Here is a 23,232-nt window from a genome sequence, read left to right as displayed (position 1 = left end):
ACTTTGATAAATTTATAAAAACATTATTTTATAGCTTCACAAAAGTTTAAGTAGCGTAAGATATCGGTATTCCATGAGAATCAGAGTAGACCTCTTACTTTTTTTTTTAAATTATTGGAAGAAATTACATATCATTTACCAATAAATCTTCACATCGACCATCAGGATTCAACCCACGCCTTTGTGGAAAAAATATTATTTTAAAAATTGAATTGGTCATTACTCATAAGACACTGGTAATAACTAATTAAATGTTTTAATATTATATAATTGTTAAATAATAAATTAATATAAAATTATAAGCAATTAAGTCATATAAAATTTTAAATAAATATAAAAGGATCATATTATATTTCATGTAAGATGGAAAATAGTAGTAAAAGATTAATAGTAATAATTCATATATAAATCTTTATTTATATTAAAAATATCTTTGTTTGAATAAAAGAATTTGTTCAAGCGAATTTTCCATCATAAGTTTTGAAATGGTTCTTTGTCAATTATTTGATTTTAATTTTTTAGATTATCAAAAAATATGAGAGAATTTTAACCATTTATGAACAAATTAACGTTGATAATTTTGTCACTCTTTATTATAATATTTTCTCTTTTATTTCTATCACAATTAATTATTTTATAAATAATTAGGATCGTTTTGCATGAAATGATCATGATAAGGATACTGCATTTCAGTAAGGTCCTCCCTAAAAAAGATGGTGTCTGCTAGGGCTTCGGGGGGAACCGGTATTTCTGAGGAGAATGCGGGTGTCATGCAATGAATTGAAGATGATGACTTGCTGAAAAGAAGCGTTGAGAAACCAAAGGTTGATGGAAGGGGCGAGGTAACAATGGTGGATGCGGCAAAAGCTGTTGCAGCAGTAGTAGGAGAAACATTGAATGAAGACAAGACTGAGAATCGAAACTCCAAAGAAGACTCTCCTGGAAGAAAACTGGTGTCTTACAAAGATACCCTTCTCTAGTTTAATGGAGCTAGAGGGGAAGAAGAGGAAGAAGAGCACTGGATGGCTCAACAGATGAGAGAAGAAAAGGAAGAGGAAGAAGTAGATGAAGAGGTGGTGAATGTTGAAGAAGATGATCCTTTATGTCCTTCTTTCAGGGTACCGAAGGAGATTCACAAAGAAGCTTGCAAAAAATGGAGAAATGCTCTGATAATGAAGCTTCTAGTTAAGAGGCTAAATGTCAAATTCCTCTTGGGTAGATTGCTGAAAATGTGGGGCATATTAGGGGCTTATGAATTCATAGACTTGGAGAATGATTATTTCCTGTTCAGATTTATGGATGAGAAGGATTATATGCATGTTCTTCAAGATGGTCCTTGGATTATTGTTGACCACTATGTAACTGTTCAAAGGTGGAGACCTATGTTCGACCCTTATGACGAAGTCCTTAAGAAGCTCGCTATATGGATCAGGATACCAGGCTTGCCAATTGAACTGTACACATCCCATATTCTGTGGAGCATAAGAAATATGTTTGGAAGATCATTGATAATAGATAAAAACTCTATTAGCAAGACTGAATCCAATGTGGAAGAGGTTACAGAACGCGCAAAATTTGCACGTATCTGTGTGGAAGTTGATCTAACCAAGAAGTTCCTGTCAAAATTTAAAATAGGGAATAGAACTTTTCATGTAGCTTATGAAGGATTGCATCTCATATGCTTTGGGTGTGGAAGATATGGGCATAGGAAAGATGTCTATCCGGAAGTGCAAGTTAAGGATTCAATGGAGGGAAACAAAGAAGTCAAAACAAAGGTTCCAGGAGTTAACAGTATGAAGGTTTTCTTAAACACAGCAACGGAACCTTTTGGGGAATGGATGATTGTCCACCGGCCGGCAAGAGGGAGAAAAACCAGAGAAGCTCAGCAAATTTGAGAAGAAGCAAGGGGGAAACAGAAGATGAACAGTGGAAGAGTTGACAAAACAAAGTAAAAGGAAAGCTACGGGTCTTCCAAGGTCCATGCAGCCAAAGCCACTGGCTCACGTTTCGAAAGTATCAGAGAGACAGAGGAGGTGCGTGCGCCGAATGACAAGGAGCTAATGTCAGTGACGGCGATGACAGAAAATCAGGTAAATACTATTCAAAGTGTGACCCCACAGCCTGAGGTTAATGCTTTTGTGAAAGTCCCAAGGCTGGAAAAAGTTGGTACTCAGAAAACCAAAAGCCCAAAACCTAGCAAAATTGGGCCTATCAAACTTAGGCTTGAACGAGCAATTAGCAAACCAACCCAAAGGTCTAATATGGCCACTAAAAAACCCCTTTTAGTGTCCAAAGGCTCGAAACAGAATGCTCCAATGGACAACACCAAAGAAATCCCATCAGTATCAAGAGGGGTGAAGCAGTGTGCTAGTCCAATCAAGGAAGCGAAGGAGAATGTTAACCCGGATGGTAAGGGTGTGCATGACAACCATTCTGTTCTCTGGCACTATTTCTGAAAAGAAACAATTCTTTTCTATTTCTGTGCCTTGGAATAGTTTCTGAGAAAAAAAATGTGTTTGATAACATGTTTTATTTTTATTCCGAGAATGAGAATTGTGTTTGATAACGTAACAAATGATAGAATAAAAAATATTCGTATTAAGCATAAAATTTTTTTGGATCATCACTTTCCTTTTCATATGGTATGGTGATGGTGGTGGTAATGATGGCGATGATGGTGGTCTAGTAGTGGCGCTGTGGTGGTGGTAGTGATGGTGATGGCATGATGGTGGTGGTGGCGGCGGTGGCAGTAGCGGTGGTGGTGGTGGTGATGGCATGGTGGCGGTGGTGGTAGTGGTGGTAATGGTGATAGTAGTGGCTGTGACGATGGTGGCGATGATGGTAGTAATAATGGTGGTGACGGTGGTGGTGATGGCGGTGACGTAGAGGTGGTGGTGGTGACATCGGTGGCGCATCGATGGTGGTGATAATGGTGGCAATGGTGGTGGTTATGGTGGTGGCGGTGGCAATGGCGTGATAATGGTAGTGGTGGCATAGTTGCGGCGGCGGCAGTAATGGTGGTGGATGCGACGATGGTGATGATAATGACATGATGGTGGCGGTGGCATAATAATGGTAGTGGCGACGGTGGTGACAGCAGTGGCTACGACAATGCTGATGACATGGTGGCGGCGGCGGTGTAGTGGTGGTGGCGATGGCAGTGGCAGCGATGATGATGGCGATAGTAGTGGTGATGACAGTGGCTACGATGATTGTGGTGATGGTGGTTGGTGATGGTGGTGGTGGTGGTGATGGTGGTGGTACGGTAATGGTGGCAGTGGTCGTGTTGGAATGGTGGTGGCGGTGGTGATGATGGTAGCAGTGGAGAGTAATTGAGAGAGATAAGTGTTTCTCATTTTGTGTCTGGGAACAAAAAGCAGAAATTTTTTGATTCTTTTTTCTCTTCCCGAGCACAAAAATTAAACCGGTTCATCCCGGGAACAAAAAAATAAACCGATTTTATCAAATGAGTTTTCTATCCATTTCTGCTCCCGGGAGCAGAAATTAAAAAAAAAAAAATTGATTCCGGGAAGGTTGTCATGCACACCCTAAGTCTCTGGATGCTCTGGAAGTGATGAGAAGATTCTCTCAATCAGCAGAAGGGAAAGAAGTGGATGAAAACCTGTATACCTTGGGTGGTATCAAGATCTTCTCAGAGATCAAAAAGTAACTTATCCTCGGATGGGTTCGTTTGGTTACCTTTTCAGTGTTTTTATGTTAGTGTGCACATGGAACGTAAGGGGAGCAGGCAAGAAAGGTCTGACCCCCCTTTTCCAAGATATGACGAAAAAGTTTAAAATTAAGGTTCTTTGCCTTATGGAAACTCGGATTAGCGAGGTTAAAGCTAAAAGATTTATTTCCAAGTTGGGCTTCAATATTCATCATATCCAAGAGGCTGTTGGATTCTCAGGAGGCTTGTGGCTCTTGTGGAATAATGAGGAGGTGAAAATCAGTATTCTCTCTTCTCATCATCAATTTATACATACGTCCTTCGTTTGGAATGAGTCCAGAAAAGTAGAGATGATAACTTTCATATATGCTTGTCCTAGATGCATTGAGAGAAGAAATCTCTAGGAGGGCCTTCAAGACCTGAGTATAGGCAATCATGATGCCTGGACAACAATGGGAGACTTCAACTCTTATCTGAAAATAGAGGAGAAGACTGGAGGCCTTAAGCTAAATTGGGCTTCGTTGAAAGATTTTCAGAACTGTTTGGATGACTGTAACCTTTCAGACATCGGGTTCAAAGGACCAAAATATACTTGGAAAAGGGGAAAACTATTTGAGAGATTAGACAGAGCCTGCAACAATAATAACTGGAACCTGAGCTTTCCCAATAGGTTTCTGTCTCACCTTCCCTTTTATAGTTCTGATCATCGTCCGATTATTCTCTTAAATGGTATTCCTCCTCGGGATCCAAATAACACTAGACCTTTCAGTTTCATGGCATCTTGGTTGACTTGTGATTCCTTTCAAGGCATTATTAACAGTTGTTGGGGGGAAGATGCAATCTGGAGGTTTGCTTGTGAAAATTTTAAAACGGAAGCTTCAAAGTGGCACAATGAGACGTACAAGGAAGCTAATCATAGGAAGTTTAAGCTAATTTGGTAGGCTTGAAGGCATTGATGATAGGCTTAGCAAGTATCATGACTCTTACTTAGAAGATCTGCAGAGCAACCTCTGGAAGGAGTTGAATGAGATATACTTACGTGAAGAAATCCTTTGGTACCAAAGATCGAGATGAAAATGGCTCAATTTTGGTGACAGAAATTTGAAATTCTTCCACGCCACAACAGTTGCCAGATGAAGAGCAAATAGAATTGATTCTTTGAAGGATAGCAATGATAACTGGATTGGGGATCCGAAATTTCTGGCAAATATGATTTATGGTTACTTTGAAAACCTGTATTCTGAGGAGATAATTTGCCAACCGATTTTCCCTGTGAAAGGGAGCTTTCTTAAGCTTCGAACCCAAAGTCTTAGGATGCTTATGGCCATGCCTACGACTGAGGAAATTAGAAAAGCGGTGTTTCAGTTTGGTAGCTATAAATCTCTCGGAGCTGATGGCCTAAATGCTCTCTTCTTCCAAGCTTAGTGGGATAAGGTGGGTAAGACAGTTTGCGAGGTTGTGAAAGAAGCCTTTATTAATCATGGCAGTATTAGTGCTATCAATCAGACTCCTATGTCTGATACCAAAGGTTGATTGCCTCGAATCAGTGAGACAACTTCGGCCTATCAGTCTTTGTAATGTTATTTACAAAACCATTACAAAGCTGATATCAAATAGGCTGAGGAACCACATGAATCACCTGATCATGCCGAACCAATGCAGTTTTGTGAAAGGGAGGCATAACTCTGATAATATTATTATTGCCCAAGAAATCATCCATTCCATGAGATCCAAAAAAGGAAAAAAAGGGATGGATCGCCATTAAAGTTGATTTGGAAAAAACTTATGATAAACTTGGATGGGATTTTATTCGTGATACCCTCCAAGAGATCGAGCTGCCAGTGCTTCTAATAAACATCATTATGAGCTGTGTGTCAACCTGTACAATGAATGTGTTGTGGAATGAAGCTACTACGAGAGAATTCAAACCGACTAGAGGAGTAAGGCAAGGTGATCCTCTATCACCTTACCTTTTCGTCCTCTGTATAGAGCGGCTTGCTCATCTAATCAGCTTGGTGGTGGAGCAAAAGGAGTGGAAGCCAGTGATTTTAAGGAAGAATGGTCCTCAGATCTTCAATCTATTTTTTGTTGATGACTTGCTGTTGTTTGGTGAGGCGTCTTTAAAGCAAGCAAGGATCATGAAAAAAATTCTTAACTATTTCTGTGAAAGCTCGGGTCATAGCATTAGTGCTGAAAAAACTAAAGTGTTCATGTCTAAAAATGTAAATCACAACCATGCAGCTGAACTGAGTAAGGAGTTGGGGTTTGGCCTAACAAGTGACCTAGGTAAATATCTAGGTATCAACCTCCATCACAAGAGAGCTACAAAAGGTAGCTTCAGTCACATCATGGAGAGAGTGAACCAGAAGTTAGGGTCTTGGAAGAAAAGAACTCTATCTATGGCTGGAAGAAATATGCTGGCCCAATCAGTGATATCTGCTCTTCCGATGTATGCCATGCAAACAAACCTTCTAACTCTAGGAACTTGTGATGAGATTGAAAAGACTACTAGAAGGTTTTTGTGGAATTCAGGGAATAAGGGAAATAGCCCCCATCATGTGGCTTGGAAAAGAGTTTGCAATCCGAAAGAAGATGGTGGTTTGGGTCTTAAATCAATGAGAGAAGTCAATAAAGCTTTTCTCATGAAGATTGGCTTTGGAATCCTCTCAAAGCATGATGCTCTCTGAGTCCAAGTCCTCAAAAATAAGTACAAGATGGGAAATAATTTAGTCCCAGAATCAAAGCCTCTTACAACAGCTCCAATCTTTGGAAAGGAGTTGTGAAAATCTGGCCATAGGCAAAGGCTCAATCTACAATTATTGTGGGTAATGGTGAAAAAACATATTTCTGGTTAGACCCTTGGATCCCGAATGTAGAGAGTCTCCAAGGGCTATTATCTGAGGAATTCCAGAGATCCTTCTCCACGAAAAAGTATCAAATTATGTTAAAGATGATGGTACTTGGGACTGGCAGAAAATGAGGGAGTGGATCAACCCTGAAGTAGGTGAGCTGATTGATAGCATCATGCCAGTAAATCAAGACAATGGGGAAGATCGAGTTTGCTGGGCTGACACGAATGATGGATGTTTCACTGTTAAATCAGCTTACAACAGGTTGAGGAAACCCCAAATTGCTCAGCCTAATTTCAACTGGAAAATAATTTGGAAGTGGGATGGTCCTAGCAGAGCCCAAACCTTCCTTTGGCTATTGATGGGGGACGATCTGATGACAAATCAAAGGAGATTCAAAAGACATTTTACAACTTCCAACCTTTGCCCTCGGTATCATGATCATCCAGAGAGCTCCTTACACGCGATCAGAGACTGCATTTGGTCCAAAAACATTTGGAAAGCCTTGGTTACTCCGATTATGTAGCTGTCGTTCTGTACTAAGTCGTTAAGGGCCTGGATTGAAGATAACATAAAGAAGGTTAATATTGGTTCTAGAATCAAAAACTGGGATATCCTTTTTGGTATCTGCTGCTGTTTGCTTTGGAGAAAAAGGAACGAGTATGTTTTCAATGGGAGCCAGCCCGATATCCAAAGAAGCATTCGTAACATCCTGGGATATCTTGAAAGGTACTTATCAGCTAGAAATACCATGAAAGCAGGGAGGCTAATTCAGCAACCTTGCCAATTGCAAATGATAAAATGGAATCCTCATCCTCCTGGGTGGCTGAAACTGAATGTAGATGGGGCAAGCTCCTTGGGAGGGTGAAATTCTGGATGTGGGCTGATTAGAGATAGCAAAGGAGATTGGGTCTTGGGCTTTTCAAAGAATCTTGGATAGGGCCACTCATTTAGAGCTGAATTATGAAGCATGTTTACAGGGTTGAAATTAGCTTGGGATAGAGGCTATAGAAGCATCATTTTGGAAGGAGACTCCTCTCAGGTGATGGAATTCATAGAACAAGATAGTAGAAATGACCATCCGTTGAATCCCATTGGAAATAAAGTGAGAGAGCTTATGGAACGTAATTGGAACCTGCAACTGAAGCACACCCTCAGGTAAGGGAATATGGTGGCCGACTGGATGGCACACCAAGGCCTATCAATTAAGAGTGATGTCCTTGTTAGCAGTGGCGGACCCAGGATTTTTTTTTTATGTCTGCACAATTTTTTTATTTTTTATTTTAAAGATCATAATCATGATTCAATTTTGCTTCAACTTCAAAAGTAAAGCTTTGGTGAATCAACCAAAGTTTTAAGGAAATAATAGATAATGATAATTTTTAAAAAAATAAACATCACAAAAAGATATTTGTCAAATATAGTATAATTATAACAGTTAATCGATCAAAAACCAACCTTTGTCGATGTCTATTTGATCCAAAGTTGGCCACTTTTATTTCACAAAAAAACGTGAAAAATCCCGTGAGATTCTCCTCCACTTGATGAAGATTGAATTTCAGGAACGTTGATGTTTATTAAAATTTGGAGCTAATAAGGTTTATAAAAGAGAGAGAGAGAGAGAGAGAGAGAGAAAGCAATGGGCTAGGGTTTAAGCTCTAAGCTTTTAATTATAGGGGTTGGTTGGGTTGGACATATTTTTACCTTTTTCCTAATCTTCCTATTTCTTTTTTTCCTTTTTTTTTTTACTTGACTTGAAGCACCCATCTAATGTGAAAAAACAAATTTTCCCAACTTTGTTTCTGCAAGTGCAGACACTTGCACTAAGGTGCGTCCGCCATTGCTTGTTAGCCATTTTCCTCCTGTTAAATGTCATGATCTGTTAGTGAAGGTTAGGATGGGTTTTGAGAGACCCAGAGTAGCTAGGTAGTTTTTTCTTTTATCCTGTACTTTTCCAAAAAGAAGAAGAAGGATGCTACATTTCCTTAGATAGTTTAGAAGATTTATAGGTAAGAAGTCAACAGTCTTATCCTCTTAACATTTTCGAAAAAGTTAATAGGGTTAGGGGTGTTCGCGGTCTGGATTAGATCAGTTTTAGAAGCAAAAATCATCTGATCCAATTCCTTCGATTTGATCATATAATCATCCATTCGGATTTTTTTTTCAAATCCGATCTGATCTAATCCAATTTTTTTCGGTTTGGATTGGATCGGTTTTCGATTTTTTGAAAATCCTAAAATTTATTTCATGATTGTTGTGCAAATAACATCTTTTGTATATATTGTCTTTGTAAATTTTTTTTTGAAATACAAAAGCATTAGTAAATTATAATATAGTTTTTTTTTTTGCAATGAGATATGAAGCTCTACAAAGATAAAATTTTGTTGATGAGATGTGACTAGATTTTTTCTTGGGTGTAGTTGATGGGTTAATGGGTCTTGATTTAGAATTTTTAGACTATGATTAGGGAAATGCCCAAGTAGGTAGAGAAAAATTAATATATTGGATCGGTTTGGATTGGATCGGTTTTCATCAACCCCATCCAAAAATCGATCCAATCCAATTAAAATTTGCGATTTTTAATCGGTTTTCGATTTTTCGGTTTTCGATTTATTCGGTTATCAGTTTTTCGGTTCGGTCACCGCGGTTTGAATCGCTTTGGATCGATTGATGAACACCCCTAAATAGGGTTACGGAAAAAAGGAAAAAATGTTTATCTATTTTAAAGAAGGAAAAAAATATTTGTAATTTGGAATGATATAAAGTTATGTCATTTTAAGAGAGAGATAGATACAAAATAATATTTTTATTTAAAATTTAAATTAAAAAATTCACTCACTTTCTCTCTCATGATTTTCATTCCTTGTGTCTATCTCTCTTATAAAATAACATATCTTATGTCTTTTAAAAAGACAAACATCAAACCTTTTAAAGAATGATTAATTTAGTTAAAATTAGTATTTTTTACTTAAAATTTGAATTAAAAAATCTAATTTTCTTGCCATATTTTTTTAGGGAAGGATATTGTGACAACCAAGTTGTGTTACTACCAAGTGACTACCAATCAATCTCACCGTTAGATCGATTATGTTGATCCAACGGTTATATTTATTTTCATCTTTGTATGGTCATGATTTCCCAAATTTAATACTTTATATTTATTTTTACCTTTGTATGGTTATGATTTCCCATATTTAATATTTTCACTTTAAATATGGGGAATCATGACCATACAAAGATGGAAATAAATATAACCGTTGGATCAATATAATCGATCTAACGGTGAGATTGATTGGTAGTCACTTGGTAGTAACACAACTCGGTTGTCACAATATCCTTCCCCATTTTTTATTATGTATTTTTATCTAGTTTAAAATGATATAAGTTTATATTTTTTTAAAAACAAACACTAATCCGATGAAAATATCTAAAAGAACCGAATCGAATCCCTTACTTTGTCTGATCAAGACTGAAAATTAAAAGAAATGAATCGTTTCATTTTCATATGAACCGTTTCATGTTTCTTAATATTAATATTTTTCACTATAATTATTCAAAACTGATTTAAATCAAAATTGATTCTAAACAAGATCCGAAACAAAACCGTTGAAAAAAATAAAATCAATTCACTTCACCGAACCAAATCATTGAATCAATTCGAGTCAAAGGTGTGTAAAAGAACTTACTTGTATTGTGAATTAAACTGGATCTAAAAAAATTATTTTTAAAAAATTAGTTTATAAAAGAACTGGTTTTTGGAAAAATAGTTAATGAACTGATGAATTAAACTGGCTTTTGTAAACTGAACTAGTTTCTTTTTTTTTTTTGTAGAATAAAAAATCGAACTAGTTTTTTTTTTCGTATCTTCTTTTCATTTATTTTCTCTCTCTTTATTTCTCTTCTTTTATTTATTTATATATTATCTCTTTATTTATTTTTCATTTTTTCTCTTATGTATTTTTTTTAGGGAAAAATGCACCAATGCCTTTGTGATTTGCTTTAGAATCACCTATATTCCTGTGATTTTTTGTTTATCTCATATGCCCGTGTAGTTTGTAAAAAGTAAAAAATCACAAGGGCATATGTGATAAAAAAATATTCCGTTTTGTAAATCACAGAGGCATATGTGATAAAAAAACCACAAAGGCATAGATGATTCTGGAGTAAACTACAGGGGCATGGGTGAACTTTTTTCTTTTTTATGGTTTTAATGTTTCTACAGTAAATGTATATAAATTATCTACATTCTCTCCCAAATGACATCGTTTTGGATTGAAAAATTAAAAATTTATAATGAAAAAGACTATTATAACTCTGAAATAAATTATAATTACAAAAATATCTTGATTTCTGCCTCAAAATGATATCGTTTTGTGCTCAATGTAGATAAGTTATCTACATTAACGATAGAAAAAACGAATCATTTTTTTATTTATCTTTATTTTTACTTTTTTTAATTTCTTGTATCATTCATACTTTTTTTTCCCTCAATCTTTTGTATTTTTTATTTGTGCTCAAAATTGGTTCTAAAAAATCAATTTTTTAGAACTAATTATGAACTGTTCAAAAGTCAAAACCATTGGATTTAAAAAGTAAACCACTTTAGTTCAGTTTTTTTTTTTTTTTTTGGATAACATTTTAGTTCAGTTCTAGTTCTGAGTCATATTATACCCACCAAAATGGATTGTTTCATGTTTAAACAAAATATGATATGGTCATGTGGAATAAGCATAATCATATAAAAGTAAACCAATAGTTATAATTTAATAACTATCAATTTTAATATTTTCTTTCTTTCTTTTTTTATCATCATTGATCCACCTTTATATAATTATGATTATCCACATGACCAGATGATATTTTTTTCAATATGAGATTGAAAGGATCCACTCACCTTAGCCACCCGTAAAATTTGTGGAGTTTAAGTTGCTTTGCCCGATACATTATTTGTTATAAGGGTTATATCTCCCTTATGTTCTATAAGAGAAATAAATTTTCAGTATACACAAAAGAGTTGTGGATTCCATCTTTATTTTTTTTCTCTCCTCTTATATATGGATCTCACTTATAATTTTATTTCTACTATATAAGATAACTATTTTCCTACATAAGAAAATTATTTTTCTTGTTATAATGCAGTCCTTCAAATTTTTTTCTTATCAGATAGCCATATCTTAAATTGTTTGTATGATGTATTTACTTTGAGAAATGGATATATCATGTTATAGGAAATTGGTTATGTCATGCTATAAACACAATCAATGTGGATCCCATCACTTTTTTTTTTCTTTTTAAAAGTGGTGAGTCCACATTGATTGTGTCTATAACATGACACAACTAATTTCCTACCACATGATACATCTATTTGTGATTTACTTTATGAGAAGTAGCTTTAACTAAGAAAGACTTAAGCTGGAGGCGAGTATAATACCACAAATGAATATTATATAAAAAGGAAAGGCTTGAAATTTGACGTGATTTGGTTTAAATCTAATTTTCATGGTAAGTAACTTTTGTTGGCACACTTCAGTTGGGGATGCTGGATTATGATGTATGAAATAAAGTGAAGATACAAAATCATTAAAGACCCCTAAGTGGCTAAAGTTTTTTGGCTTTGTATAAGCCATTTGACGCTATCACCGTTGACTCGCTCTTCAATTTTCATTATGCCGTCAGTCAATTTTATATAACTATATGTAAGTAAACCAATAGAGAACGCAAAGAAAAAATTGAAAAGAAAAAGAAACAAAACTTGAGAAATAAAAGGAGAACAAAATACAGATCCTATTTAGAGGTCTCACACCTAATATTACTGTTGGGATGTGAATACCAATGTCTAACTGAAAAGCTAGTAATTGTATCTATGAGTCTAATGGAAGAAATAACTAGCAATGGAAAATCTAGTAATTCAAGCTAAAATCTGATGGAAATACTATAACAGAGGTGTGTGTATTTCTGGGAATGGTGAGTGCTCTAGGCATAAGAGTGCTCTAGTATGCAATGTGTGTGATCTATCCTCCCTAGGATTATTGTTCAGGTATATATACAGCTCCTTGGAGTAGTTACTGTGGTAGCGAGAGGCCCTAAAATAGTTACCCCGTAGGTGGTGATTGTGGGTGCTAGATTGGGGGGCAGGATCGTGGGTGTAGACCTACGTCCTGGGTAGATGGTCTCGTACCTCAGTCGACTGGTCTCCCCAAGTGGGAAGCCCTAGTCGGCATTGAGCCTTTTGTATGACATCTGTTGTCATCTCTGGAACATAAGCCCTCCCCTTACGCTACTTCGAGGTTATGCATGAATACTTACCTGGCTTCGTAGAAATATATCCGGAGCTCATCAATCCACCTATCAATTAATTTTGCTATCTTAGCAGCATCATGCGGGCCACATGGCTCACTCTTGTTGGCGGGACAGAGGCGCGAAGTGAAATCATTTCGAAATTTTTTCACTTCTCTTCATTTTGTTCCTTCCCCTTTTTTATCTCTCTTATTTCTCTGGTGTCCCTCTGTTTTCTTTGTTATCGTTCTTTAATGTTTCTCCTTCTCCATTCTTTTTTGACCCACCTTTCTCTTCAGCTAACATTCATAAGGCTCCAGCATCTTTAGGGACCCTTCCTTCAGATGTTTAGTCGAAAAATCGTTCTTCCCTTTTCTCTACAAGCACTTTCCTCTGCACTCTCTTTCTTTATTTTATATAATTTGTCCTTTGTTTTTTCTGTATTAGATAGATAATGGATAACCAAAATAGGGAGAGAAAAAAAGGATTATGGGTGAGATTGACTTCATTCACCTAATGAAATTTTTATGTTGGGTAAATGATGAGGTGCATGGTCAAAGAGGTTTTTAGAGAGATTTTTGTTTGGATATGTCTGGTAGAGCCCCCATTTTACCTATCCCAGGCTAAGGGTGTATCAGGATTCTTCTACGCCCTATGTTAGTGGAACGTCTTACTTCCTTAGAATCATTAGGGCCAGTTATGGAAAATTCCGAGTTAGAATCTAAGCTTGTCTTTTCTTCCAGGCTTATAATGAGAAATCGGCCATATAGGCAACTTCCAGCTTCCCACTTCGCTTTTTCTGGCTAACCTTTGTTGGCCTTGAGTCGGTGGCCAGGAGGCTCTGGGACTTCGTTCCTTTTATAAAGACGACCCAAATTTTCTTCAAGTGGCAATCAACAATCTACACCTCAGCAAGAATGATAGAGACAATACTTTCCAGGTTGAAGCCCCTGGCTCAAACGAAAGGGTTTGTTCACCCTGTAGGGAAGGTGCTGCAGCATCTTTTTTGGTATACAAGTGTATCTTCTCCTACTTGGGAATACGACTTCCATTTATCGACTTCCAAATAGAGGTTCTACGCCACCTAGATGTAGTGTCTTCCCAACTCCATCCTAACAGGTGGTGCTTCCTTCATGATTTTGAATTGATTTGCAAGGATCGTGAACTCGCATACTCTTTCCTAGTTTTCTTTTGTCTTTTCACTGTGATCCGGAATTCTACGGACAAAGGTACCTCTCGACACGACTGGGTATCCTTAAAGGCACGTTCGGGCATGAGGTGGTGTACCGCCTTCGAAGATAACTGGAAAAGCTTCAACCTTAATTATTTCAAGATTTCTACTCCCTTGGCTATTGCTTCTTTTCCTTCTTCTTCCTCTTCAATGCCTATAGCCCCTAGCCTTTTCTTTTTGGCCGAGCTTGGATCTCCTCGGTTCCCTCTTTCATAGAATCGAGCTCACTATACCCCTTATGCTCAAGCTTATTTATGCAACCATAAGAATCTGGAGTTTAGTGAGCTTTGTACTTACAACTGGTTCGTCAAAAAGGCCAAAAAACTAAGTGAGGAAGGCTTTGCCATCACATCCCACAGGGTCCTTGAGACGGGTTCGAATTTAGGGGCAGTTCATAAGGCTTTTAGTAATTACTTTGCTTTGTGACCACCTATATTATTTTTCTTTCTTTTTACTAATGATTTATCTCACTTTCCTTATAGAAGAATCTATTGACAAGGCTTTCTTTGCTCGGAGGGCCGCGAAGAAGTCAACGGCCATCACTATTTCCTCGCCAAATGTCGTCTCTCTTGCTACCCACCAAAGTTCTGGCGGACCATCAACAATTTCTGCCACTTTGGGTATGGGCTCCATCCCCTCAAAACCTATATCTCTCAACTTGGAGTCCCAAGGTGAATAGGCCAAGCTTCGTTATCGAAAGCGTGTTCTAGCGGAGACTTCAAAAGAGCAAGCTAATTTTATTTGGCAACCTACTCCTAAAGTTGGGGCTTTCGTTCCTCCTACTCCCTTTTCCTCGAAGTCTTTTGATAGCTTGAAGTTATTCTTCACCCTGAGTCTTCGTGAGAATATGATAGGATGTCTGAGGATGAGATCACTAACAAGTACAAATATTTTAGGGACTCTTCTATCCACCACCCTTCTTATTATGAAATGGCTCTGCTGCATATGCTTGATTGCAAGGAAATGCTGGCGGATCTAGAGGAGATGCGAGAGTTCAAGGAGAAGTTTGGTTCTAAAAAGGAATATCTGCTGAAAAAGGTGGATGAGGCTCTTCAAGAAAAAGATGCAGCCAAACTAGTTGTGCGAGAGTTGAAGTTCCAACTTTCTTAGGCCTAACAAGAGAAGATTGCTTCTGAGTTTTAGAAGAAGACGATAGAGGATAATTTCTATGAGTTGTAGAAAGAATGTGACTAATCTGATCTCCGGTTGCCACTCGCCACCACAATAACTACTCCTAGGGGCTGCATATATACCTGAACAATATTCCTAGGGAGGACAGATCATACACATTGCATACTAGAGCACTCTTATGCCCTACAACACTCACCATCCCCTGAAATACACATACATACCCCTTTCAGTATTTCCATCAAACTTTGGCTCGAAGTACTAGACTTTCTATTACTAGTTATCTCTTTTATTAGAGTCGTAGATAGAATTACTAGCTCTTTAGCTAGACATTGGTATTCACCTCTGAAGAGAATCTAATGCTACATCACCAATATTCTCAATAAACCTATATGTTGCACTCAAATTCTCTTGCAATGAATTGATATCCTATTATAGGAAGGATCTCTCTCTTGTAGTTTGCTTGTTTACTTATACTTCAACCTATTTTCTATGCAATTGGCTTGTATCATGTATATATATACATATTACTTACTTTGTCTATATATTGACTTGATCAACTATTGTTCTGTATTACTTGGTTTTACCTAATGATTAAATGTGATTTTAGTTGCAATCTAAACTTAGATTATTCTTCTATATTAAAGACATACAGTCTAGTTCAAATTAAGTATTCAACAACTTTCACCAAATTGAAAAATGACAAGATAACGATCTTGGACCCCTTTGGAGAAGGTTGACCTATTCTTAATATGTCAATCAAAACTATTGAGATTTATTTAAAGGAGAACCAACTTCTGACTTTATTATACATCATGTTATGAGTAATTAAATGATTGCTTCAACCTTTCAGCATCAGTTGCTGAGAATTTTCATAAATCAATTGAAACCTTAAAGAATATAATTTATCCTAATTTATAAGATTGAAACATTAAAAATTGTTTGAGCCTACTCACCATAAGCTAAGCTTAAGTAGTGAAAGCTCTAAATACTTTAATTGTTTTCCCCTTGTGCTAATAAAATTTAAATTACTACCGCCTGATATGAATGATGTTACCTAACAAGGGTAGGATATTGTTGTGAAAAAATAGATCCTCTCATGTAAAAAAATGATCATGTGATCATGTTATTTGATCATCACCACTCATTTAAAAATCATATATTTTTCTCTTTCTTATGTCATCATAAATGAATTGTTGTGATCAAATAACATGACCACTTTTCCACATGAGAGGATCCAAATCCACCTGGGCAGGCCCGCTAGCTTAGAGCCTAACGGGCTAAACCCACATAGGGTACTTAAAGGCCCTTTCGACCGAGCAAGGCATATCCGGAGTGGGTCGTAACTCGTGTACCCGAATCATGGCATCATACCCATGATCCTCCCCCACCCTTTAGTACCCACGATCACTCCCTAGACAGTACACATACTTCATCTGCCATCCAGCTTCTTCACCATTACCACCTTAGACAACCACGTGGTGTATTCGGTCTCCCTTATAAGCCGACATCTAACAATTATTTCACCTTTTCATTGATTTCCTTCCTTTTTTCCGGGTAAAACTTCTTCTTTTATGAGCAGTGAGTCATATCCAGGCTTGATTGATAACCTGTGACAAGTAAAAGAAAGAGCAACTCCTGGTATATCTTATGGCTTCTAGGTAAATAGGTTAGCATTCCTCTTTAAAAGGTCTTTTAGTTATTTGACCGTAATCTCTTTCAGGTCAGAGCCTATCTTCATTGTTTGTTCTGGGCTTGAACCCAGCTGGAAGTAAAGTGCCTCCCTTTGGCTCTGGTCTGTCTTCCCAGTCTCCAACTCTGGGATCTAGCTCCACTAACCTGATATGTGGTTCCTTCTCTTTCTTTTTCTCCGAGTATCCAGGTACTCCAATAACCTGCTCCTGCTTCTCTTCTCTATCTTTCTACTTATAGCTTCTTTCTCTTGCTTTATCATCTCCTTTTTTCTTGCCTTTTTCCGCCTTTTTTTAGCGGGCTCACTATCATGTGGTATTCTTGAACTCATGTTCTAACAGCTACGTGCTACAAGTTGATTTGCTCTGATGGTTGTCATTTTTCCGTCTTTTGCCATAAATTTCATGGATAGCTATTTAACAGATAAGAAAATCTTGAATTTCTTTATAAAGGGTCTTTCAAGGATAACATTGTATACGGATGGAATGTCCACCACAGCAAAGGCCAAAGTCACCGTCTTGTGTGTAGGTGTTTTGCCTAATGTCATCCTCAAAATGATGTACCACATTAGATTAATTTTATCTCTGGTAAATGGTAACAACTTTGCGCCACACGGCTCCAACTGTCTGAACGCATCCCAAAAATAATATCAACCGAGCTCCTTGGGTCGACTAGCATTTTGTCTACCCGATAGTTTGCAAAAAGCTTAGAGATGACTATTGGAACATCATTATTGGGGTATATTACCTCGTCATCGAAATCATCGAAGACAACTTGTTTTCCTATCTTCTTTGAGTCGAGGTCTCTCGATGATTGCCAAACAAGTCTTCAAATATTTTTTCTGAGCATTGCTCGAATCTCCGCCTCCTACCCGTCCTCTGATAATGGTACACACTCGTCCGACTTCCACATTGTTAGATGGTGACAAAGTGGGCTCCTTATTCGCTTCTTTCTGCCCATCCCTTGGCAGACTCCTACTTCTGTTTTCTCTTTTTCCCTCTTTTCCTTTCTCTACAATTATCTTGACCTCTTCTTTTGACATATTTTTGCAGTTTTCCCTGTATAATCAGTTGCTTAATTGCATCACACAGGTTGTAGCATTCATTGGTCATGTGTCCATAGCACCTATGAAATTCACACCACTTGGTCATGTCCATATGTGCGTGAACCGACCTGATATGAGGTGGTCTCTGCATGTTGCGTATCTCCGTGTTCATCACTTCTTTCAATATTTGTGTCCGGAAGGTGTTTAGAGGAGTATAGTCCCCCCTAAACCGCTCCTTGAACCTTTCTCCCCTTAGGCGAGGTGGTCTTGCTTCAGCTTGGCTCCCGGTAATTGGTTTGTCTATTCTACGACCATGAGTTATTTCTCGGAAGTCACGCTCTATCTCCCTTTAGGAAGCCTGAAACTCCTCCAAGTCGATGTACTTCCTGATTCTATTTAAGAGTTCTTCTTCAGTAGTCGGTTTTTTCTTCGCCATGGAATTGGAAAGGCCACCTGACTGTAGCCTGATTATAAACAACAATAAGTACGTTTAGGTCTCAAGACCTCGAACTTGTCTGGCTTCTACCTAGAAGCGTTCTTAGTATTCCCTCAAGCTTTCCCTGGGTCTTTGACGAACTCCTCATAGAGCATGAGTGGTCTTCCGCTGTGAATATAGTTTGCAAATTGCAAATTGAAGCCCTGTGCTAAATCCACCTAATTGTCAATAGAATTGTCTGGGAGGGTTGTGAACCACTCCAAAGCTTGCTTTATAAGGAAAACAGGGAAGGTCCTGCACAGTAATGAATCTGTTTCCCCACATAGCGACATTGCTGCACGATAAACAATGATGAATTCTCTGGGGTCAGAGCTTCCATCAAACATCTTCAGATCATTTGGTTGCCGGAACCAGGCCGAGATTGGTTTCTCCCTCAGCTTCCAAGTGAGGGGGGTTCCCAACGGTCCTTGTATGTTGGGTTCAGATATGAGGTGGGTATTGAACATACGGGTAAGGAACTCGGGGAGACGCAATCATCCGCTGGTTCAGGGTTATGGTCCTCCAAGGATCCCGCCGAGTTGCTTTGAGTCGTGACAGATTCCATAGAACCTGTAATGCTTCTCTAGGCCCTGGTAACCTCCTTGGAATCCCTGATTCGGCCATCAGCCCTGATGAAACTATCTTTTTCCTCGGAATGGGTTGGGTGGCCCAACCCTGTGGTGTGCTCCCTAGAAATATTGACTTTCCAAGTTATAGGTATAATGATACCCATGTTCATGAGGTTCGTCCCTTCTTCCTCATATCTAGTCTGCGATGGCCCACGACTATATTCTACATGATCTTTTTGGTGATGTTCCAGTCTTCGACCCTTTTGTGAGCATCATGGCCTCCTTGATCCCAGGTAATTTGTTTTTCAGGCGGGCTCCTGGACTCCCGAGAATATTGTCGATGACTTCCTGGGTTATCTTCATTGTGATTTCCTTCCTGCCTCCGGGGTGGAGACAAGGGAATATAGTTCGGTGCAGGAGACCTTGAGTCTCGAGCTGGAGCGCTTCTCTGGGGTGTATGATGTGACCTCTCTACAGAACGAGGCCTCCTCCTTCTTCCATCCCTCATACGTTCCCCAAAAAAAGCTTGTTGTTCTTCTACCAATTGAAGCAATGCATGTCTGATGGTGTTAAGAGAACGACTCCTAGCGTTAGACTAGAAAGAGTTTTCTTCTTCTGCATGGAATCGTCCGTTCTATGGAAGGTCGTGGTGATTGCAATGACTTGCCATGATCGGAGATGGGATTAGAACTTTACAATTCCCGCAGATGGTGCCAGATATTTAGAATGAACACCAATAACTAGAGTAATGTGCTAGTGTTTATGTAGGGTGTAGAATCCAAGGTTTATATGATAATGGTCTAGTAGTAACGTAATTAGGCTGAGGTATGAGAGTATGGCAAAGCTTAGTACATGAGGTAGAATACGATGTGGATGATGAAGTGTCCTCCTTTAGCTACTGTGAATATATTTATATGAGCCTTGGGAGGCAGTTATCAGGGTGATTGTGGGCTTAGTGTAGTTCGATTAGGGAGTGATCGTGAGTTCTAAAGAGTAGGGGAGGATCATGGGTATGATCCCACAATCTTGGTTCACGAGTTACGGCCCACTTTGGATATGCCTTACTCGAACGGAGGGGCCTTTAAGTACCCCAAGTGGGTTTAGCCCGTTGGGCTTCGGGTTTACACCCGAAATACTTACCATTACTTGAATGAAGAAATAAATAAAAACAAAAATATAAGAAGAATGAACTGACACAAGTATGCTGCCCAACAGAGTTCCAATTTAATCTGTACGAGTTACAGTAGATAAACTAAAAGGGTTTTAAGTATGTCGTGTTGCAGGAAAGTGGGTATATTATGCCTTAGAAACACTAAGTGTGTGGCCCATCGATTTTTCTAAAAAGGATAAAGAAAAAAAGAAAGCACACAAATCGATTGGTCAGAATAACAACTTTTTTTTTTTGGGTTTTATGTTTATCATTTAACATAATATAACTTCACTTTCCTACACACAAATTAAAGAGGTGAGGTCCACATGTTTTTCTTTCTCTTTCATCATTTCACTTTCTCTTTCCCTTTTGATGTGAGAGTTGGAAACAACACTTACATTATGTTACATAACACTAATAAAACCCTTTTTTTTTCCTATGACACTCACATTTCCCCTAAAGTAATCCTAAATGTAGGCGCAAAAAGAAAACCATTATACTTTTGAGGGTTGTGTTATATCGGCAGCCTTTATGTACAAGTACTATTATTCCATTGAATTTCATTTGTAGTACCTTATATATCTGTTAATTTTGCTGATCTACTGTTTACATATATACGTATCAAGTGATCTCTGACAGTTGTTGCAGCTTCTGATATTTCGTTCTCAACATTTATTCATTTAAGTTGAATGAGACTGCACTTCAGGCTTCTTTCTTTAAGCTGCCAACACAGAGTGAAAAGAAATTAACCATAAACAAAACATTTCATGTCTAGAAATAAATGAGCAAAAGCATTCTGATATTTCAAAAATTGACCACAAAGCTTTGTTTTGATTGACAAAAATGGAAGTTTAACTATTCACGAGGCACTGAAACAAGTAATATTTAGTTACCTCAAGGACACAAATGCTCCTGAAAAGATCATTGAATTCCTCCAAGAGCAACTTCTCTTGTGCAACAACTTTTGCTAATTCTGATAGTAACTCGGCAGTCTTGTCAGCCTAATTATAAAGGAATTTCAACTTCGATTTCAGTTTCAAGTACTCACCAGATAATAACAAGACAAGTGTAGTGTTACCAAACATACCGAAGGTGAAAAGCTAGATAACACTAACTTAATGGAAGATGTGATATCAAATGCGTGCCGCTGAGCAATGGAGGCTAATTGTATGTCCACCTATAAGCATAAGAATTCTGTAAATGCAATTTTCTTAACATTGATTTGTTGCCCAATTGTCTTCTATTGAACTTACCTTTGCACCTTCCAAAAGGGGAACTTTGCATACAACAGAATACAAACACTCCTTCATTGAGGTAATTGCAGCTAGGTGTTGCCTTTCCATAATTCCCCATGTTTCCAATAGCTTCATCTACCAAAACCCGCATAGGGAGATGAAGAATTACATCTCTATAATAAAAATGCATTTGCGAATAATTCAAATCTTAATCAAATGAGATCCACAATTAAACTTACTTGAGAATGCAACACAAAATTTAGCTTCATCTCAAGCTTTTCTCTCTCAAGCTGTATCTTCTTTTTCAACACCGAATGTTGCAACTTTGTGAGACCATCCAAAGCATATATCAAATTGCTCTAAACACATTACACAATTCACAAAAAAAAAAAAAAAAAAAAAAAACATTAATCCATGGACTCAATTGAGTGGAAGCAAACTACACAAAAGGGTGAGCCATACCTCTGCTTGAAGAGATATATTGTGATTCACAGCATGCGCTCTAGCATTTGCAAATCGCCATTGGATGAACTGGTTATGAAGCAGACGCAGCTTATGAAAAGCTTCAGTGTTAGCAAACCCCATGGAAGAGGAACTCGTTGGAGATTTCTTAGTCCTGAAGAGATCAAAGCCCATGTTCAGAATCTTCTCCACGCTCTTGTGTGGAGGCCTCAAGCTCGAAAAGGACAAGGGTTTCTCTTTCCTTTCCATAGACATGGATAGTGAACTTGATCTCCCAGGTGACAAACTCCACTGAGACTTTGAACTCAAATACCCAGTAAGCGAACTAGTCTTCTTGATCCGTGAATCATCCAAAGACAAAGGGTTCGAAAAATTCAAATCCGAAGTTCCCCTTCGAGCACTTGTTGCTATGTACTTGGATGAAACCTCCCTCCCCGATTTTTTCGAGCTTCGTGTTCTTGGAAGAGAATTGAGACTCGCATAGTCCAATTCTGAATCAACTGAATTCGTAGAACAATCTAGATTTCTACGAGAAGACAAAGACGAAGAAGAAGCTTTTCCCGGAAAACTGAACCTCGTGGACCTACCAATAACGGGTCGATCGTTTTCTTTGGAGATTTTATTGTTCTCGAAACTGTTGACCTCCCTGCAACTCCTCTGTTTTCTGAGAGGAGAAAAAACAGAGCTTGTTGTTGATGTTGCCGTTGTTGTTGTCTTCGTTGGTTTCTGATTCTGACCATCAAGTTTATCTTCCCTGTCTCTCAGCCTATCGTTGCCGATTTGATCAGCGAGAGTGCCGGAATGTTGACCGCGCCGTGACCCGGGTTTGCGGCTAACCGGTGAAAGGCATGAAGAACCGGGTTCTGGTGGACCGGTTGAGTTTGAGCTTGGAGAAGGAGACATGAACCGGGAACTCACTTGACGGCTTCTGGGTTTCGTAGAATGATTAGAAACCGTAGAGACATAGTCATTAGAGTCGTTCTTCATGGGATGGGTTATAGAACAGAACAGAACATAACAGAGGTAGCAGAGAACAAAGGATGTTTAGTTTTATAGATGTAATGTAATGTAACGTAACAGTAAGTGCATGAGCATGGCGCGGCAAAATATTAATGCAGATATATGCGCCAGCACATCAGGGGTTCGTTTGTTTTCCTTTTTGAGTTCAAATTATTCAAGTGCATCTTTTTGGTTGGTTCATCTGGGTTATTATATATTCAGGGGAGATTCTTAGATGTTACTATCTGTTATATAAAGTTATCATTTTTATCTTTAACCATAATTATTATATGTTAATAAAAAATTAGTTTTAAAAAATTTTAAAAGAATGAAAAAGTATATTATTTTACGATTATAATATGTTATAAGGATCTAATCAAACTCGTGAACTCGATTTTGATATAAGTAGACCAAAAATTATAACTATTAGTCAAGATACAACTCTTTTTAC

The 23,232-nt window shown here is 37.9% G+C and overlaps 2 protein-coding genes across 2 annotated transcripts; one reads left to right on the top strand and one right to left on the bottom strand.

Annotated features, from left to right (window-relative positions):
* Window positions 1–1,022: 1,022 nt before the first annotated feature.
* LOC133303116 (uncharacterized) lies at window positions 1,023–1,895 on the top strand. Its single transcript, XM_061502988.1, has one exon. The coding sequence runs from the start codon at window positions 1,023–1,025 to the stop codon at window positions 1,893–1,895; it is 873 nt and encodes a 290-aa protein (XP_061358972.1).
* An 18,866-nt stretch (window positions 1,896–20,761) lies between these two features.
* On the bottom strand, window positions 20,762–22,769 carry LOC133303108 (QWRF motif-containing protein 3-like). The gene is made up of 6 exons (XM_061502976.1): window positions 21,783–22,769; window positions 21,560–21,679; window positions 21,339–21,455; window positions 21,173–21,262; window positions 20,979–21,086; window positions 20,762–20,806 (listed from the first exon to the last, which is right to left on the bottom strand). Exons 1-6 carry the CDS (start codon window positions 22,767–22,769, stop codon window positions 20,762–20,764), a joined length of 1,467 nt encoding a protein of 488 aa, XP_061358960.1.
* Between the last annotated feature and the right edge of the window lie 463 nt (window positions 22,770–23,232).

This window comes from Gastrolobium bilobum, unplaced genomic scaffold (genome assembly GCF_033153095.1).
Source record: "Gastrolobium bilobum isolate Gb01-03AN ecotype WA unplaced genomic scaffold, APGP_CSIRO_Gbil_v1 utg36121, whole genome shotgun sequence".
NCBI lineage: Eukaryota > Viridiplantae > Streptophyta > Magnoliopsida > Fabales > Fabaceae > Gastrolobium > Gastrolobium bilobum.
The sequence above is the reverse complement of the archived record's forward strand: the minus strand, read 5'-3'. Positions and strand labels throughout refer to the sequence as shown.

Bases quoted from the DNA above. Each gene is read 5' to 3' on its own strand.
- LOC133303116 (XM_061502988.1), top strand. From the start codon at position 1,023: ATGGCTCAACAGATGAGAGAAGAAAAGGAAGAGGAAGAAGTAGATGAA.
- LOC133303108 (XM_061502976.1), bottom strand. From the start codon at position 22,769: ATGAAGAACGACTCTAATGACTATGTCTCTACGGTTTCTAATCATTCT. The intron at 21,456-21,559 runs GTAAGTTTAATT...GGGTTTTGGTAG, and splicing joins ATTTTGTGTTGCATTCTCAA to ATGAAGCTATTGGAAACATG. The intron at 20,807-20,978 runs GTAACTAAATAT...CTGTGTTGGCAG, and splicing joins GGAGCATTTGTGTCCTTGAG to CTTAAAGAAAGAAGCCTGAA.